Genomic DNA, 21069 nt, shown 5'->3' with positions numbered 1-21069 from the left:
ACCCTGTGTTTTGTTTTACTATGTGAAGTGATACGATGCATATTGCTGATATACATGCTTGTGCCCATATTGTGGTTGCTGACCCAAGAGCGGTCAATTGTTCGGAGCAGTCGACTGTATTGATGCATGTATCACTGAGTAGGGTGTCTGTTGAGGACCTGATCTCCAAAGGATTATCTGCGAGGGCGTGTATGATCAAGATCAGGTAACCGGCTAGAGTGGTAGATTCTCTGTGAGGATGTACATTGTCCACGAACGGGTAGCCGCAAAGACGGTGAACTCCTGTGAGGAAGTGTATGGTCCAAGACCAGGTATACCATCTAGGGCGGAATTCCTTATGAGGTTGTACATTTCCCAGATGAGGTGACCCGGCTAGAGTGGTAGAATCTCTGTGGGGAAGTACATTGTCCACGAACGGGTAGCTGCAAAGACGGTGAACTCCTGTGAGGAAGTGTATGGTCCAAGACCAGGTATACCATCTAGGGCAGAATTCCTTGTGAGGTTGTACATTTCTCAGATCGGGTAATCCGGCTAAAGCGGTAGAATCTCTGTGAGGATGTATACTGTCCACGAACGGGTAGCCGCAAAGTCGGTGAACTCCTGTGAGGAAGTGTATGGTCCAATATCAGGTATACCCTCTAGGGCGGTAATTCCTTGTCAGGTCGTATATCTCCCGGACCGAGCGATCCGACGTGGATCTTGTGTTTTTGCTTACCATAAAAAGTTATGGTGAGCTGTGATGATCTTCTGAGATTGTTTGAGATTTTGGCTTTCTGCTTTAGCATGATTACATGTTGATCCCTGATGTGAGAATCAGATCTTTAGCGATTTTAGATCATGATCATATTTTGGACCTTCTACGGAAGGGTGGGCTTTTCGGAGAAAGCATGACGCCTTAGTGAGTCCTAATCGGTGACAGGTGGTCGCGTAAGGCCTTGAGAGATGAGAATAGTTTAAGGTTGTTCAGGACAAAGAGTTTGTTAGAAATAGTGAGAGCGACAAACGATGTCCTGATAATGATTAGATGCAGAGACCCCGTTCTAGAAACGAGAACAAGTTTGTTGTGTGGTAGTTCATATCTTACGATCAAATGAATCGTTCTTGCTACGTTTTGCACTACTTACGCGTTTGCACTACTTACCTGTTTGCACTGCTTACCTTGTTGTACTGCTTACCTGTTTAACTGCATATCCGCTTTAAACTGCTCAACATACTGAATTAAATGTATTTAATTCAGTTTCATGTAGTCTCTCTTGTGCACCTACTAGTTTTTCGCGAAACTAACTCATTCTATGGGTACAGGTGATGATTAAGTACACCACGGGTGATGGCGCGATTGTAAGATGGCTTTAGGACTTCTTCCTCCTGCTCTTAGCTCTCGTCCTGGACGCTTTGGGTTTGTAACGGATTTTCCTTAAGATACCCTAATTTTGTGAGTTTTGGTTCTTTTAGCTAACGTGCCCAAAGTTGTCAGTTTGCCTTCTGATTTAACAAAAGAAAAATCTTCTGTTGATTTCATAAACAAACTCTGAAGGAAAGAGATATTTCTAGTCTCTTGCCTGTTTTTCTGAAAAGATTCGCAAGTTTGAAATTTGGGGCGTTACACAATTAATTGTCGATAGGGAGTAGGATCCTCAAGAAGAACATCATCCTTAAGTCTCAACTTTGCGTTTATAACTTTAGGAGTTTCAACTTTCTTTTCATCTGAAACTCCTGATTTGGTACAGATGTTTGCTGCTAACTTCATTTGAGATAAAATGTATCCTCGAGGAGAATATGTCACTTCAATTCCTAAAAAATATCTCAAAAACCCCAAGTCAAACATATCAAAAGTTTTCTTTAGCATAGTTTTAACATCATTTACTACATTTTTGTCACTTTCAGTGATGATCATATAATTAACATACAGAAGTAGAATAACAATGGAGTCACTTTTTTTCTTAACAAAAAGAGCAGTGTCAGTATAACAAGAAATAAAACCCAATTTGATTAATCAATTACTAAACTTGTCATACCAAGCTTTGGGGGTTTGTTTAAGGCCATATAATGCCTTTTTCAATTTCAAGATTTTTCCATTTAAATTCATACCAGGAGGTGATTCCATATAGACTTTTTCACCCAGCTCTCCATTTAAAAAGGCATTCTTGACATCAAGTTGAAAAATGAGTCGTTTTTTAATAGAGGTTATTGCAATAAGGGTTCGAAGACTAGTCATTAGAGCAACAGGGGCAAAAGTCTCATCATAATCCACCCCATATTCTTGGGCATATCCTTTGGCTACTAATCGAGCCTTAAATTTTTCTAAAGAACCATCACTTTTAGTTTTTACTTTAAAAACCCATCTACATCCAATGGGTTTCTTGCTATTAGAAGAATCAATGATTTCCCAAGTTTGTGCTTTGTTAAGTACATTAAGTTCAAGTTGCATTGCTTCATTCCAATGAGCATATTGTTTGGCATCATTATAATGGGATGGTTCATGAAAAGAATGAAGAGCTAACAAACAAGCTCGAAAATTAGGAGAAAAAGAATCATAAGATACAAATCTATTAGGTATTTTAGAAATACGATTTGATCTTCTTTGAGAGAATTCTTCTAACGATTCATTTTGATAGAATTTTTCAAAAGAAGGACGATTACTTTCATTTCTTCTAGTATAAACTTGTGTGTGACTTGTTATATTTTCATTTAGATTTTCATGTAAATCATGTTGCTCATTATTTTGAGGTTCGATATGATCTTTAATGACAACTTCAGGAGGATCAATAGATTCAACATGATTATCAATGCATTTTTCTTGAGGTAACAAGTCAAACAAAAAGGAATAATCAATATTTTCATTTAGGTTATGCAAAAAAACATTTTCTTCTTCTAGAAAAGTGTCATTTTTTGAGATATAAGTTTGTTATTTAGTAAGTCAAAGCAGCGGTAACCTTTTTGTTTTTCGCCATATCTTAAGAAAATACATTCAATTTCCCTTCAAGAAAGTTTATCCTTCTTGTGAGTTAGAACAAAACACTTACATCTAAAAACTCTTAGTCTTTTATAGTCGGGAGACATATTGTAAAGCTTTTCAAATGGAGAAATATTTTTCAAAGAAGTTGAAAGTATTCTATTAATTAAATATGTTGACGTCAGAATAGTTTCGGCCCAAAAAGATTTTGAAATATTTTTGGAAACTAATAGAGTTCTTGTTGTCTCTATTATGTGTTTATGCTTTCTTTCCGCAAGACCATTTTGTTGCGGAGTGTTTGGACAAGAACGTCGATGAAAAAATTTATTTTCTTTCAAAAATGTTTGAAAATCATTGGACATGTATTCACCTCCCGAGTCAGATCTAAGAATTGAAAGGTTTCCTAAAAAAAGATTTTTAACCATTGCATGAAATTTTTTGAAAAAAAAAAAAGAAAATCTCAGATTTACGATTTAGGAAGTAAATCCATGTAAATAGAGTAAAATCATCAACAAAGACAACATAATATGAGAAGCCTCCTTTGGATATAACACGAGAAGGACCCCATACATCAGAATGAACAAGTTCGAACGGTCGTGTGGAAACATAATTTCTTTCAGGAAATGGAATAGCTTTAGATTTTCCAAAAATGCAATCTTTACAAGTCATGTGTTTGTCTTTACAAGTATTGTCCAAAAAAGGAAAAAGAGACATCTTTAAAAAATTCGGATGATGAAGTCTCTTATGCCAAACTTTAATACTTTTGACATTTACAAAATTACAAAATGACTTTAATGGAAGAGACAAAAAATCCATGTAATAAAGATCGCCCCTCCTATGGCCTTGCCCAATCAGCTTCATCGGTAATTTGAGAGACCAAAAAAAGATTTAAGTTGACTTTCGGAACAACTCTTACTTTAGGGACAAAAAAAAATTGAGAGGATTTCAAGTCAAGTGTTTTGATACTTTCAATTTTTAAAGATGTATAGGGTCGGAAAAAACATTCGAAAGAGAATTTTTATGAGATGTCATATGAAGGGAAGCATCGGAGTCTACTACCAACATACCTGGAGGTGATGATGAATAGGCTATGGAGGCTCCAGAAGTAGATGTTGAAGAAGTCTTGAAAAGATGTTGGAGGACTTCAGAAATTTGGCAAAGGGTCTCGTTGATATCTCCTTCGTTGATATTTTCTTCATTCTTTGGAGTGTTTTCTTCAACCACGGCCACCTTTCCTTTAAGCTTAGGACAAACCGGCTTAATATGCCCCGGTTCATTACAATAGTGACAAATCACCGCCTTTCTATACCCATTATTTTTTGAAAAATTGGGCGGTCTATAAGCTTTAACATTTGTTCCCAGCCTAGTAACGGCTAAAATTTCACCATTCTTAAGATTTATGCCAAGACAAGTTTCCTCTTGACATACTTCGGCAAGAGCATCTTCAATAGGTAAGGCTTTACTTCTATGAAGAAGAGATGCCCTAACTTGTTCAAATTCGGGCCTAAGCCCATGAAAAAATTGAAAGAAATGCTCCTTTTCAATTTGTTCTCTTTTAAGCTCAATATCTTCTGAAGCCACCCATTTGGGTTCAAGAAGAGCGAGCTCATCCCAAAGAGGGGTTATAGCACTAAAATAATCACGGACACTCATGTCCTCTTATCTTGTAGATCTAATTTTTTTCTTGTCAAAAAAATTGTCTAGCTAGATCTTTTTTAGTATACATACCCTTAAGGAAGAACCATTCTTCATTGGCTCTCCTAAATTTAGCAATGTTGGCACAATTTTTAATATCAACATTGTTCATGAACCATGCCAAAATCTTGGCATGGTTACTTTCCCAATCTTCTACCTTGGATTGGTGCTCATCAATGGCTTCGATGCGGTTATCACCATCTAGAGCTCTCTCAAGGCCTCCTTCAATTTTGGTGAGCTTTAAGGTGGGTTCAAGAGTGGTGCCCATCATAAAGCCCCACAACTTCTTACCTCTTAGATGATTTTTCATAGCCGATGCCCATATAAGATAGTTTGCGCCATCGAGTTTGAAGGAGAGCTCAACTCTTGATTCATGCTCCATTGATGACGGGAAGGATAGAATATGAAGAGCTCCAAAGATCTTTCAAGAATATAGAAAATCCAATGACTTTGATACCATGCAATGAAAATAGCAGAAGCACCAATGATCCAACGAACTCTTTAAAAGAGTCAAACAAGGCGCAAATAACCCACTAAGGGGTAAAGTGCCTTAAAGGCAAAAAAGAAAAAGTGGGCTGAAAAAACCTTTACAATGCAAGAGGGAGAGCCCTCTTTTTATAGAGGAGAAAAGGTAGAGAGAGGGACAACATAGGGGCTCCCTTCTAGTCGTTGGGAGCCTCAACAGTCATATTAATGACCGTTGGGGCCCCAACAACTAGAAAGTGGGGCCCCTAGTGGTCCTATTACAATGATTAAAAATAAAAAGAAAAACCTAAAAGTGAAAAAGTACATAGGGAATTACAAAAATACCCCTATCGGGTATTTGAATTGAGAAATGAAGAATATATGTATATATATATATACATATTTATATATACATATTTTAACACTTTTTTCCATCCTCAATCTATCTCTTCATTACATCTTTGTTTCTTCAGTCACAAAATTCCAAAATGGCACAAAAGCACAAAAAACTTTTAGTTCTAGAATTAGTTTTAACATTATTGTTAAAACTGTTCCACAGAAAATTACCTTCTATCATTATCTACTTTTCCACTAACCAAGCCGTTTATGCTAGGGAAGAATATCAATTCCAGTGATTTCTTAAGGGCATTTGGATGCTCTCTCTCTCTCTCTCTCTCTCTCTCTCTCTCTCTCTCTCTCTCAATATTATGCTCAAGCTGTGACTTGGCCGAGTCTTACCTAGTTTTGCTGGTTCTCAAATCCATTCACTGGGCTAACCCAGCAAGTGGATGAGCCGGGCCAAGTCAGACAAGTCAACAAGCTGATTCACTGAGTTTTAAAACATTGGATCAAATTTCTCAAGTTTTCTTCTTGACATGTGCCGACAATCTATTTTGATGAAATAACATAATTCATCCTATAGTACTTTCTCTGTAATATTGTCTAATATTATCTGGTAGCTAATATTCCTTAAAAAAAAAAATCTTAAATATGCAGCGGCCACTGCCTCCTACACTTTCTTGACTGTTTGAAGATACATAAATGTTCTTCAGATACTAGGGATCGAAGTAGACATGAGGTGACGAGTGCATTACCTTTTTTCTCAATTTGTATATCCCTGTTCTTTGGCATGCAACCTATTCACTTCCCTGGTTCATCCAGATGGTGTAATCTAGATTACTAACTGTTCTAGTTGCAGTGATAGCCCCTTTGTCATCTTTAACTTCCTGCAAAAGAAACTCAGGTGGAGCAGCTACTGATCCATCTAAGTGACCAACAAGATCTTGGCTCCTAATAAAAGGAATGATTTGCCTTTTCTCGGTAAGGAAGTTGGGGTTATTGAGATTTTCAGAGATCAATTGACTAAGAAAATTGGCAGAGATAGATCCTTGAGAAGAATTTGGATCCATGAGAGATAAATGAAAAGAAACAAGACCGAACGATAAACCACGAGTATGAAACAATAAAACCATGAGCACAAACGATAAAACCACGGCTACGGATGATAATAAAAAAGATGATATCACATGACAAATCACGTGCAGGAAATGATAACAAGCAAAAACGTCACACAATAAGCCACAAATTTTTTTCTTTTTTCGGGATCAGATTAAACCAGAACTCCATGATTACCAGTAATCACCAAGAATATTTTTCAGCAAACCAACATATCGATATCGATGTTGGGTTGCGATCACACCATAGTCAAATATCAAATATCGTGTGATGCAAAGGAATCAGATTCAATTAAAAAGAAATAGAATAGGAAGCAATAATACCAAACAAGTTTGTTTGTATTATTTAGACAAAAATGTGACCCAAGCCGTTTTGAGAGAGAGTAACGTGTTAGGAAGATAAAGATCCAAACACTTTTTTTTAGAGGAATGTGACCCAAAAATTTAAGAGAAGAAAAAACAAGTAATATTTATGGGAATCAAGAATAATGAGAGGAAATAAATGCAGATTTGAGAAGAAAGGTCCAATTTGAAGAAACTTTGAAGGAGAAGAAGAAGTTGAAGAGAATAGATGATTACCTGGACAAAGAAAAATCAGATCTTGAGGGTCACAAAGATTTACCAATCCTGCTCTGGATCATGGCTCTGATACCATGTTAGAATTAGGGTTTCTGAGTTCCCTGCAGAGAGAAAAGAAAACAACATATGGGGCTGAAAACACACGAATCCCTATATGGGAAATCGTGCCTCTTGCTTTTCTTTTATATTAACCTGTGATAAGTTACATACCGAAAATACCCCCATTTGCATATGATACAAAGAATACTAAGGAGGGGCATTTAGGTCAAGAAGAAAAATAATAATAAACAATATGGATTTGGATCCTGATCCAGATCCAGCCTCACGCTAATAAAAACAACCCAGTAGAAGAGGATTGCTAATTTTCTTCTGAGAGGATAGAAACTTATTTTCTATTCGCATGGTTAGCATATTGAAAACTTTGCTTCTATGCATGAGAAAATACAAGACAATAGCAAAGGTTTGTATTAAACTTGCTACTGACTTTGATCATTACTGATATTTCTCCAACATGCAGATAAAGACAGATTCATCATATTCGTCCTTCGCAGTTGTATTATGCCAAGGTTGTGTTTCTTTGTATGAATATATAGGATATCATATGTTGTTCTTTTATAAACCTAAAATGAGACTACTTCACACTTTTAGATTAGTCGTTCTCTCACCTTCAATTGTACCCTTCATTATTTCTTGCTTCCTTTATTCCTCCACTCTCAAATATACTATACATTTGATCAATAATAGGTATTACGGTATAAGATGTGAAAAAGCACAATCTGTACAACAAGATCAGTAAATAAGAGATAACAATCTGAAAAACAAAATGCTGAATCAATACCTTGTTCTAGGGCCATCGTCCATTCTAATTATGTTCAGAAAGATAACAAATACAATTGTGGCTAGAAGAGAACAGCCATACTTCAATGTATACAGCACCTGCCACAACAAAGTTCTCATTACATTAGAACAAATATATAAGTGTATGAAATTTCACTTCATTATTGCAAGAAAAAACTATATAACAGCAACACTATTTTATAGTGTAGAAACTGTCATGAATCAGATGTTCTTCAGACTGGAAAACAGAGGATATAGCAGCAACTAGCAAGTAACGTAATACTGTCCACAATTTCACATGGCAATATTGTCCCAAAGATGGTCAAATCTCATAAACATGATAGAAATTACAGAAGCAACGCCAACCATGTTCAAAAAAGAATGGTACCTTGGTGGCCAGATTTTAAAATAATATGCAAATTCATATGTAAGGCTTTTTTCTACAGAGAAAAAGGAAAAAAAGTAAGGCATGGAAGATCACCAATAAAGGAACCTTCCGACATAAGGCACAAAATCATTATTATGGATATGGATCATTAAAGTAAGATCCAAAAGAGTATTGCGGTCAGATTTACGCATTTGGGTCATCTTTTGAGAGATCCAAAAGAGTAGTCCGGTCAGATTTACACATTTGTATCATGTTTGGTTTCCGATCAGTGTTTTATATCAGATCTATGTTGGGTTCGAAACAAATATGATCCGCTTGCACATAAATGTAAAATGCTTGATTTTGGTCTTCTTTTATCGAATCCAGTATCACCACATATATTTTGGGCACGGATTCAATCTTTCATCATCAGATCTTATTCGGATTGCGACTCGGATTTGGATCAACTGCACAAAATCCAGATTCAGATTCAAATTTGGATCAGGCAGAAAGCCTTACTGGACACTACAGGAGCAGATCTGAGAAGATGGGAATAGGGCTGATAAAGGGTATGAAGATGGGACAATGAGATCAAACACAAAAAATGGAGCAAGAAGGGATTAAAGATTGAAATGGACTGGAGAATAAGACACTAATCCTTGATCACACCAGCGGACACTCTAATACCATGAAAACCTTAACTTGAGGAGGAATCCTTGGGGTGATTACAAAACAAGGTTGGAAATGCTTACATATTGCACACTTTCCCTCCATAATGGGTGACTTAACTAGAATACAAAAGAGTCCTCAGGTACAAGTATAACAATAACCTATGTCACAAAGACACAGGTACAACTCAACACGTGATGCATGTACAACATGCAAATTCAAAAACTGTTCGAAAAAAGGACATGAGGACATGGATTTTTTTAATCAATAAAAAACTATTTTTTGATATTTTAGCACATAAAATGCATTTTAGTAAAATACTATTTAAAGTCATTCAAAATTATTAAAAATATCAAAATAACATTATACATGTTAGTGTTTGTATCATCATGCCTGAGTATGTCCGGTCATGTTACCAGGGACACCACCAAAATAGCATGTCCCTGTGACATAGACAATAACGCCTAACTAACAAAGATTTCTTCAATAAGAATGATTTAAGGAGGTGGTTCTATATACATAGTCCAATAAACCATTATTTAGAGCTAAAACTTACAAACTAAAAGATACCTCCAGTGAGCATAAAGCAGCATAAAATTGAGGAAGCTCCATGAAAGGCTTCACAATGCACCAAAAACACAAAATTCGATTGTGAAGTACATGGCAACATAGTCTAGAATCCACGGTCAGCGCAATAGCTACCTGCAATTCACAAGAAAAATATCATAAGAAGTTTTAACCCATTATTCTCTAAAAGCTTCCAAATTGTGGCAAAGATAAATACCCATGCAATTAACTGAGAACAGTTGTAAAGCCATTGGCAATACTTGATAGCTTGGCCTTGAAAATTTTCCTTCAAAAGAAACAGCATATAACACAAAGGCAAAAGAATTTCCAAACAAGATAAACTAAGTAAACACCATTTCACTTTCCCCAATATACATGTGTGTGCGACCTACAAAACCAAATAGGGAAACATATGATTAGTCGATACAGCATTGAATTTCTGCATATGTCTGAACCACCTGTAAACGAAGAAAAGGATTATCTAGTGCACTGAGAGATAAAAATAAATAAAAACCTGTATTATTTAACCTTGATATCTGCCAAAAATAAGTCCTTCACAACCACCTCTTCATATCATGGTTTGTCTCATCTATGCACTCTCTGTGAACTAAAGCTAAAGTTTGTGTCACTCCTCAATTTTCTATGTCTAATATTACTCTTCACAAGTCTTTATCAGTTTACCCCTTCCCCCATTCCTTCAACAAGTGTATCATCACACCTTTGTACTAGTGTTGTTTCAGATCTCTTCATAACAGGCCCATGTTATGTCAAATGATACTCAATTTTTTCATGTACTAGGGCTATGTCTAAGCTTGTTCTAATGCAAACAGTTTGTCCTATCCTTTGTTCTCATATGCATCATAATTGCATGCACCTTCTTCTATCACTTCTTTGTTGACCAACACCCAAGTACTACAAAATTTCCCTTCCTAGCTTGCACTATCTTTGGAAAGCTCATTCAACCATGAAAATATTAGCATGTTTTCTAAAATTATATCTTTTTATGAAAAATTGGAAAAAAAACATCTTATTTAGATATTGGACATCTTTGTTATGTAGATTGTCTCTCTGCTCATATCCTTCTTTGCCTTTGATATTTTGATGTTAAAGCTCAATCATATAAATTTGACTAAAAAAATTGAAGGGCAGCAACCTATGTTAAAAAGACTAGCTACACTTAATAGCATACATTCATTGCAATTGTTTTTGCTTCTTTCTAGAAAGACTGCTACGAGATACAAAGTAAAACAAAGCAAACATCGTATTTGTAACCAAAAACTATAATCAACAAATTGTAATTGATTTTGTTGGGACCTTTGCCTTTGTAGCACATATGATGATTGTTCAAACTCTCGTTGGAGTAAATGATGTAGTGTCTTTCTAAATGGAGATTTACAAGAGAGACTCTATGTACTTGCTGATTTTCCCAAATGATAGACTTAATGTAATATCTCATAATTTTCCAGGCAAAAAAAAATCAATTAATAACATTATAAACAATTTCTGTAGTAAATAATAAATAATATTATTTAAATGTATTTTAGGGGATTAGCATATGCGTGGATCTTAAGAGTGGGTCGTGGACCGTGTGGAGAAGATCCAAGGTCCAAAGTAAGTATTATAAATTTAGAAGCTAATTAGGGAATTTTAGAGAGGGTAGTTTTATAAAAATAAACAAGTTTTAGAACTAAATAGGAAATGTCATATTTTCCTAAGGGTTTACAGAAAAAGAGGGGAGGGGGGGAGGGGGACGTTTCCTCTATAAGAGGAAGGGGTCTCCTTTCCTCTCTCTTAAAAGAAGAAAAGAGAGGGTAACAAGGAGAGAAAGAGAGGATTGCGATAGAGAGGAAGAGAGAAGGGTGACGAGAGAGAGGGCAAGGGCAGCGTGATCGGTACAAGAGCAGGCTGAATTGTGCCTCTTCTTCATCTCCATCATCATATTTTTCTTCTTCTTCGGAGATCAATCAATAGCAATAAGGTATGGTTCCCTCTCTTGATTCGTTGTGCTAGGAAGGTAGCATGGGTCAAATTTAGCATAAGGTTTAAAGAAAGCACGATCTTATAACAGAAATTTTGTTTTAATATATGTGTTCTTATTGGAATCTTTAGAATATAAAAAAGAGGAAAATTGTCGTGGGTATATGCAAGTTTTTGTTGGACTTGGGCTAATCGTCTAAAAGAAAATCTGACTTTATTCCTCTGTTGCCCGGGTTCGAATTAAATTTATGCTTTCATGTTTATCTAACGTTTTGATTATTTTTGGTGCTAAGCATGGTTTGTCTTTTTATAAAAATCGTGGGGGTATGCTGACGTTGACTCATGCATGTTAGTTTATTAAATCTGCTCATGCTGGTTAGTTTATTAGATTTGTTCATGCATGCTAGTTTATTATGTCTGCATATGCATGTCATGGGTTTTCAGAAATCGTGAGATATGAATCTAATTGTTGAACCATGTGTAAGACTCGTGTTTTTGGAAGAAGAAAAAAAGGTTTGGATCCAAGTTGGATCCGATCGGATTCGGGTGCGCCCCCCCCTCGATTAGCCTATTTAAACCCCCCACATGGGGGGGTTTCTTTTTAACGCAACTCAGACCCTCATGCTTCTCTCTCCCCGACTCTCCCTCACCCGACTCACCTCGCTCTTCCCTACACCTTGCCAGAGCACAACCCGAGTCCCCCGATGCGACACCACCTCCCTCGCCTGAGTCACGTCGGTGCACGACCCCAACCCTCCCGACACTCGCCTGAGTCATGCCGGCGCAACCTCCTCCCCCCCTCAGGTATGTTCCCTCCCCGTCCCTATTTTTTCTTCTTCCTCTTTTGTTTCCCTCCCCCTCCCTGTTCAGTTGTTGCTCTCTCACCCTCGCTCATTCTCTCTGTTGTCAGCAAGAGGGCGCCACCCTCCTGCCCCTTTGTCACTCTCTCTCCCTCTTTCTTTCATCTTCTTCCCCCCCCCCCCCACCCCTTTTCACAGAAGATGTCATCCGACCCCTTCCCTGCTGACGGTAGCAACCACCAAGTGCCACCCGCACCGGCCTATGTGCCTTACCGACACCGACCACCCTGGCCACTCCCCCTTCTTCTCTGATTCGGGCAGGCCGCCCAGCCTGAGGCAGGCCTACGCTCTGCATACATTAGCATGGGATAACAACACAGGATTTTGGTCCTATTATGTTGGCTTTCGGGATCGGGGTACGACCGGCCCGCCTCTGGGTGTGCACCGGTTGTCTCATCCCTTCTACAGGCGATGTGTTCCTGGCCTTAACTAGCTGAGTCGTGCCTCTGGTACTGTTACTTTCAAGAAATTAGTGTGCTCAAAGCAGGTCTGCGATGCGCCTCTCTCTCTCATTTCTCTGTTTGTGACTGCTGACGAGAGCCACCAGCAGGTGGTGGCTCTGGCTTGCCAGGAAAGAGGATGCCCCGCACCCTCTTCCTTCTCGATTTCCAGCAGCAGCCTATGGTTGTTGCTGCTATGGTAGGGACTACCGACAACGGGTGGCTGAGATCGCTCCCCTGTCGCCCCTTCTGTCAGGCAATCACCTCCCTTGTCGACCTCCCATGTCGACTTCACCTGGGTCAGCCTACCAAGCTAAGCTTGGTTTGAAACGAGCCCAGCCCGGTTCTCTCAGTAGGAGGACCAAGCCTAGGCACGGTCCTATCTTGTTTGGGGGCCAAACCCAGCTCGGCTATCACCGAGCACAACCCAAGTCAGCCTCGTAACCCAAGCCGACTCGTGTGCGCCGAGTCTAATTCGATTCCTCCAAGCCCAGCTCGGTCCCGTCGGCTCGAGCTGGGTTTGGGTTCGGATTTGGCCCTTACGACACGAGCATTGCTTATTATATTAAATTAAAACTTTTTTATCATTCTTTCGCAACACGAAAAGAAATATTTTTTAGTGCACCCCATCGGCGCAATGGTCGTGGCACATGCACCAAACCACGAGCCCTTGATAACCTACGCTCAGAATCGTTAGTGAATCTTACCATCTATAAGGTAGAGAAAAGTTGCATACGAGGACAAATGACAAAATATTTCTAACTTATACGTATATATATATATACATATTTTTTGCGCATTCTTGTCCATTTAAATTCATGTCATTTACTTTGTCGTCGTGTTGTTACGTGCACAGGCTAATGCTTATGCAATTTACTTAGCCGATATACGGTTCCGTACATCGTGTATCACTTACGCAGTTTATTTAGCTCGATGTGTGGTTTAGCACATCGAGTCTAGCGTTATGTCATTTACTTTGTCGTCGCGTTGTTACGTGCACAGGCTACTGCTTATAATATTTATTTGGCTGATGTACGGTTTCGTACATCGTGCACTGCTTACGCATTTTATTTAGTCGATGTACGGTTGTGTATATCGTGAATCGCTTACGCAGTTTATTTAGCTCGATGTGTGGTTTCACACATCTAGTCTTGTTTTATGTCATTTACATTACCATCGCGCTGCAATGTGCAGAGACTTATGTTTTGATATATATGTATTATATATACATATAAAAATAACTTTGTAAGGCACACAGTTTTGTGTACTCCAGCCTATCTTGCATTAGGCTTGCATTTAAAGATGCAGAATTGCACATGCTCGCCAAGTCTTTAAAGAAAAAGGGAATTTCATGCGAGATTTCAATGCTTGTAATATTCATTATTTTGAAAAGCGAAAACGAATATCTGGCGGTTGCTTATTCGCAACCAAGTCTTTCCCTCAACCCTGCGTAGCCCTAAGAGGTATGTACCATCTTTTGTTTGATATCCAAAAATGACTCAGATATCCCCAGTCTAGAGCATGGGACGTTGAGATTTTCTAAACAAAGTTAAGGTTTCTTTTTTAGAAACCGATACTCCTTTCATCATAGCAGTACTATCAGACATGTGTAGCATGTTAGTACTATGATGATTGGATGAGAGATTTATGGTAATCTCGTAGCATGCAAATATAAAATGATAAAAAAGAAACCACATAAATAGTGATAAATGGAACATTGAAATTTCTAAATGATGTTGGGGTTTCTTTCTGAGAAACTGATACCCTTTCATCGTAAGGGTACTACCAGATATGCGCGGTATATTAGTACTATGATGATTGGATGAGAGGTTTATGGTAACCTCGTAGCATGCAAATGCACAATGATGAAAAGTAAATCACATAAATGGTGATCATCGCTTTCACAGGCAAGATGCTAGAGTTGGTTTGAAAGGCTAGAGCATGTAGAATGGATCGTCAGTTAAAATAGAACCTGACATACTCATTTGTCGTTATGGTTCTGTCAAAAGAGAGGATGGGATGGTACAAAAACTCCGATGGACAGGTTGTTAACAATTATACTCCTCGAGCAAATGACTCGGTGTCCCCAGTCATCGGAGTTAGGGGACTGAGCTATCAAGAATTATCCTAGGTGGTAGGTCTCAATGACTTCTGTAGAAGTATGGATGCATCCCCTTAACCGAGTGGTCTCTGTGGAATTCTCTCTCTGTCATTGGTCGTCCCCTTAGGAGGGGACTCAGCTAGTTGTCCGGGGTATCAAAATACATAGCATAACAAACCCCCGGGCAGTTAATATTGAAACAAAGTTATCATGTTTATTTTACTTATGTTGAATAACACATCACGTAAGGGACAACGTATATGTTAGTTTTGTTCTGAATTTTGATATCTATGCACCTATCAGATTTTTATCAATTTGACCTGTTTCATGGGTACAGGTGATGATTAGGTTGGAACCGCAAGCGATGGCATGATGACGTGATGATATCAAGATGAGACTATTTTCCTAACGTTTCGCTCTTGAGAACATTTTTGTATTTTGGTATAAAGGTTTCTTTGAAATTTTCCTTTTCGTAGAAACTCTAAAACCTCATTTTGAATCTATTTAGTCTTAATGAATGTACGGAGTTAAAAATCTGTGGTGTAAAGGAAAGTTCGCCTGTAATGTGCCCAAAGGTCCGTTGACTTGTCATTTCAAACACCATTTTTCTGCTGAACTGCTATTTTAAACTCTGAAAAATAATTGATTACAAAACTTTCGAAATTTTCCTAAAAAGTTACAAGTCTGGGATTTTGGGGGCGTTACACCATGGGTATTCTGTATAGACTCGGATTATCCTATATCAATGTTTTTTCTTTTATGCACGCACATATGATTTATCTTCTTTACTTACTCATATCGACTGTTATTAGAAGCAGCATATAACCTTTGCAGATTTTGATATCACGATTTACATATTTTATTTAAGCATGGTCAAATTATCGTCCTACATAGCCTTGGTTAATGTAAAGTTTGGTTATTTATCTGCATTTTCTTTGGGTTTTATTAGCCTGAACCAGTTTTGTTTAAATGAATAAGATCTGACGTTTGGAGTTAGTTGTATATATATTCTGGATTTACGCATGCTTTGATTCAGGTTAAAATAATTCTTGGATGCACGCCCACATTGTTTATTTTGTGTTTTGTCGTATCCTGACAAGCTTTAAACTGTTGTTCATGCCATGTTTCAAATTTCGTTTATATTGAGTATTTACGCTAGGTTTTGGATTTGTGAAAATGGGAGGATTTAAATACACGTTAAATCTGAGATTTAGTTTGGGTAAGCAAACCTGGATTTTTATGCATTAAATCTAAGTTGGAATTTAAGCTATAAAATCTGATTTTAGATTTAACTAAATCTAAATTTATCTTATCCAATTAAATCTGGTATTTTGAAGAGATAAAAACCTGAGTTTTTCTGACAAATCCAAATCGGTTTTGCCCAGAATTTAATAAATCTGAAGCGGCATTGATTGGTCAAATCTGGTTTGGAAATTTATTAGTAATCTGAGTTTTTAGTTGATTCAATTAAATCTGATTGGTTTTGGTTAGTATTAAATCTGTATTTTTATGTCAGATTTAAGTCGAGTAGGTTTTAAATCAGAAATACATATAGTTGAAGGCTTAAAGGTCTAGATTTAATACAAGAACTTGAAGTCTCATTTAAAACGTGATGTAAATTTTGCAGTCGACTATTAAAACATGAGTTTTGTTCGATTTCAAAATCTGGCCTCAGATTTAATACAAATTTGAAATGTAAGTAACTGGACAAAAAATCTGATTTTTTTTACCATTAGGAAATTAACTTTTGGGCTGAATCTTAAACTAAACTACTGATTTTAGAATCTAATTGAACAAACTTTAAATTAAGAGTTTAAGAGTGGGCTTAAATCTGGCTTTAGGTTGAATACAAATCCAAGTTTTATAAAATAATGTAAGTTTGAATTAATTAAAGTAAAAAAATCTGGTTTTAGTATGTTATAGAATCTGATCTTAGCCTGTTATAAAATCTCTTATCGTAGTCCGTTATAAAATCTGGTTTTCAATCATGTTATCAATCCTATTTTCGGCTGGGATAGGTATCTGAGTTTTATTACAATGTGCATTCAATTTTTAGTCATGAATATGCATCAGCATGTTTGTTTCAGGTGAAATTAATGTGAATGCAAATCAGTATTCTCTTGTTTATGTGAGTTTAGTGTTCACTTAAATTGTGATGTTATTTAAGTGTATTAAATTGTATAGTGGTTTTGGTTGAACCACATGTGAGCCTAGCGTTGTTCTTAAAATAATGAATTGGAAATGCATTGATACATTGTTTTATAATGCTTCTGAGTTAATTTCAATGTAGCATAAGTATTACACTGTTAAAATTAACGGGGGTAAAGGCCCGATCAGATAATGTATGTTGATTTGCATGTTGTTCTTGTATGAAGAACCCTTAATTAATTAAGAACGTTATAAGAGACCAAACAATGTAATTAATTGTTTTTCCTTGGTTATCCTCTGAAATGGTGGGATGCTTTGATGACGGTCATGAGAGACCATGAGGATATTGATCGTTGTGTGCATTGTTTACCCCAAGAACCCAATGAGTGGTTAGTGTTTCTAGCCACGGTTGTAAGGAACTTTCATCACTTTGCCTGGGGGTGGTATTGTCTAACTCAGCTGCAGTTATTGGTATACCAAGAAAGTGGCGTCGAAGGGTGATGATGCCTTTGTCGTCCTGACATTAGTGATGATTCCTAATATTCCGATTTAGGGTGACGATTCTTCGATGTTGATCGAAAGACATGTGTGAGATCCAATTAATAAAATACAATTTTGTGGTTAAGGTACAAACTGAGGACTACCTTAGACATCGAGATTTGACCCGGTTTTAGTATCTGCGGGTTTTATGCAAGATGAAACTTAAATGTGTTGCATTAAGTATGGGCATGCATTCAAAAAATATGTTTGATAATTAAATAAAAAAGTCATTCATGAAAGTTGCATTGGTTCATGCATCCACAATGAGTTGTGTAGTATATGATTTTGACTGCCTGAATTACTTTGGTTTATATTGCAAGCTTGTTTTAGGCATGAGTTGGGTTTTAAGGCCCTCTTAAACTTATGTTTGATTTGATATATGTCTCTTTTCTTACTGTTGGATTTTGAGAGAGTCTCGTACGAGAACTTTGGTTCTTACCTTTTTTTTATCTTTTTTCAGGTATTGAAGTTCATACTAGTTGAGCAAAGTGATGGCAGGACCGGCTTGCTGGAGGGAGCGACGGTTTCTAATTTGGTGGACCAGATTCTGACCGTTGTAGGAGTCTAATGTTTTTGGGAACTTATTGAACTTGGAATTTGATTTATTGAGTTAATTACATTCAATTTAAATTTATGGGGTGAATAAATTTATGTTTGGAATGGATGTTGGTTTGCTGGATATAAAAACTGTAATGTGCCTCAGATGCATGGGGTTACCTTTCCGCAATTATTTAAAATCATTTATTCGTTAAAAAAAATTTGCATTTTTTTGAGGGTCAGTTTGGGGTCATTACACTCTATGTACTTTGGTGAACATTATGTGGGCTTAAGAAAGCCCCTTGAGCTTGGTTTGAGAAACTTAGTTTCAGTTGTGACATTTATCCCCTTTGAACAAAGTTATTATCACCTTTCGTTCTTTCATTCTTTACTCTATGCATACACATGTTACTTCTACGCTATGTAGATGATAGGCTCATTACTGGCAATGGCACTTGGTAAAGCTTATGAAGTTAAAGTAGTAAGTTGGGTTACAGGGTGCTCCCAAATTAGTTCATATGGGTTGCAGTTTCAAGGAATTGTGGATATGTTCAACACTATAAGATCTACTTTGTTACTTGTGGATATGTACCCATGCGAAATAGCTTCTAGATTATTTTGTTGAGCATGCAAGGAATTGCTCCAATAATTTTCCAATTCTACCCTAAATAAAAAATAAGTGAACAAGATTTCACATAAAGTAGAACTATACTAAAATCAAAGTTTGCAATGGTGAATGTATATAAGTTGCATACAAATTGACACTATAGCTGGCTTGGAAGACTCATGACTTATATTGGGTTAGCCTAGCAAGCTCAACATTGGCTCAGCAACATATTACTAATAAACCCTCATCAACAGACACTATGAAGAAAAATTATAGTGAACATGAGGTCCTTCATAATTGAAAGTACACCTTAACAAATCTTGAAAGTTGTTCAACTACAGCAGTAGCCTTTCTGGTAAAGATAACCTCACAATGGAATCAGCTACTGTACATTACACAATACACTTTATATGAATTAGAAACTCAATAAGAAAAAGATATTAGAGCTGCACAAAGTCTAAAAGAAGAGATGATACCCGATCCTTTAAATGAGTGCATCTCAGAACAAGAACAGCCAGAAGAAAAAGGGTCAACATATTTCCACCAAAACCAAATGCTGTGCAATGTGTCAAGGAAAATAAAAACTTTGATGGCATTATATCATGGCGAAATATCTTAGCTCCCAACATAAGTTAGAATATCTAGCAAAGATTACAAGTGACATACAAAAAGCAAAGGATATATATCTCCAAAGCATGTTGAGAAGCCCATTACATCCCACACCTATGAGTTAAGAAAGAACATAGCAATTATCAGGTAAACAGCAGTTTTAGACAGAGATACAATGCATTGCTTACAGGAAAAAAACGGCTAAAAGATGAAAAATTACAGACAAAAGCACAAGCAAATTGCAAATGTGAACTGTACAATTGCTGGAGAATTATTAACGTTATGATAGAAATTTTCCTCTATTAAATACCCTAAGATGTGGCAGTAGCGACAGAATTCACACAGCCTTGATTTCTAGATGGTGCGGAAAGTATCATAACAACTTGACAGAGTAGGAAATTAAGGTGGAATAAAAAGTGCATGAGAATTTACATCTTTACTGATTCATGGGTAGGATCCAAAAGTGTAAACAAGGTGGTGGTTCCTTAAATAAGTACTACAACGAGCACTGAACACTTTGAAAGGGATTAAGCCTCTATGATAGGGCTCAACGCCCTCAATGTGTGAAGGAAAGGCAAGAAGAGTAAAAAGAAAGGGAAGTGCTTGGTTGGTGAGTGAGCTTGATAGTGATGTCCGGTCTTCACAAGTTTCAAAACATATTCACCATCAAACCACCCAAAAAATCAGGTCGAGCCCGAGTTTCAAACATAAGTCCAATCTTCTTCCGATCCCCTTTTCGAGGACCTTCATTACTCCATAAATCAATCTCCTGCTTAATAATCTACTAAAAAGCCTTCCAAGCACAAATTGGAACAAGATTTTCAAACTCAACTTGTAGAAATTCCGGTGAAACAAACTTGGTGGAACAAGAACCATCTCGAAACCCAACAGTTCCGTAACAACGAACCCGCTAAACCCTACAAACGCAGAAATAGCTTCCTCTATAGCTCCCTATTTGCAGACAGCAACCGTTTCCACTATTTCAGTCCATCAATTCATAATCCGTTCAACATAAACGCTTTCTCCTTAGACTGTTTTAACCAAAATCAAGAACCTCGATAACATGTTCAAGTATCCAATTATGCATCAAAAACAGAACCAAGAAAATCAGAAACTTTTGACGAAAGATATAAGCAAGGATGGTGAATGAAAAGGAAAAAGAAAACAAACGAAAAACTTTTATCAGAAAAAAACCTAGAAAAGAGAATAACTCAGAGATTTCCAGGAAGGAAGGACTCTTTTCTTGCTTACGTTGGGAGTCCGAGGGCAAATGGACGCAGGGAACGGCATCTTGCGAGTTCAGCGCGCGAAATCAACAAAACCGAAGGAGTGGCGATTCATCTAGACGATAGGATGACGAAACTATCCGTTGGACAGGGTCAAGATGACGGACGTGGAGTTGAAATTGTGAGTTGACTGAAATGCCCTTTGACCCAGTGCTTTTGCTTGTACGGGTTGGATATGGATCACCACGCTCACATACAACAGGTAGGATATGGACGTGCGAAGGACTAGGTTTGGATTGGGGTCCGTTTGACCAGACAAAGCCCATGACTTCTTGCTATAAAGTATGGTACAAACTGTACCAAACATAAGCCCTCTATATAGGGAAAATATTGGCTACACTTGATCGTGTCATACTCTCTAATAAAAACAAACTCATT

At 37.2% G+C, this 21069-nt stretch overlaps 1 protein-coding gene across 9 annotated transcripts in view; it reads right to left on the bottom strand.

The window, feature by feature from the left end:
* ABCC13 (multidrug resistance-associated protein 11) overlaps positions 1 to 20719 on the bottom strand; it is a 255662-nt gene extending 234943 nt beyond the window's left edge. For 8 of the 9 annotated variants that reach the window (XR_016430764.1, XR_016430766.1, XR_016430765.1 and 5 more), the window contains exons 1-6: positions 20657 to 20719; positions 19479 to 19519; positions 19273 to 19354; positions 9804 to 9974; positions 9590 to 9721; positions 7985 to 8082 (exon numbers count right to left, since the gene is read on the bottom strand). Coding sequence is in view for 6 of the 9 variants with exons in the window: in XM_089998956.1 (XP_089855082.1) it covers positions 7985 to 8082; positions 9590 to 9721; positions 9804 to 9974; positions 19273 to 19354; positions 19479 to 19519; positions 20657 to 20695 (563 nt within the window). In the remaining 3 variants the exon portion in view is untranslated. Of the gene's footprint in view, positions 1 to 7984; positions 8083 to 9589; positions 9722 to 9803; positions 9975 to 19105; positions 19182 to 19272; positions 19356 to 19478; positions 19520 to 20656 lie in introns of those variants that run through there. The other variant, XM_089998959.1, reaches the window with a different exon arrangement.
* Positions 20720 to 21069: the final 350 nt, after the last annotated feature.

This window comes from Nuphar pumila, chromosome 3 (assembly GCF_984573655.1).
Source record: "Nuphar pumila chromosome 3, dmNupPumi1.hap1.1, whole genome shotgun sequence".
Taxonomy (NCBI): domain Eukaryota; kingdom Viridiplantae; phylum Streptophyta; class Magnoliopsida; order Nymphaeales; family Nymphaeaceae; genus Nuphar; species Nuphar pumila.
This window is presented reverse-complemented; position numbering and strand designations above follow the sequence as displayed.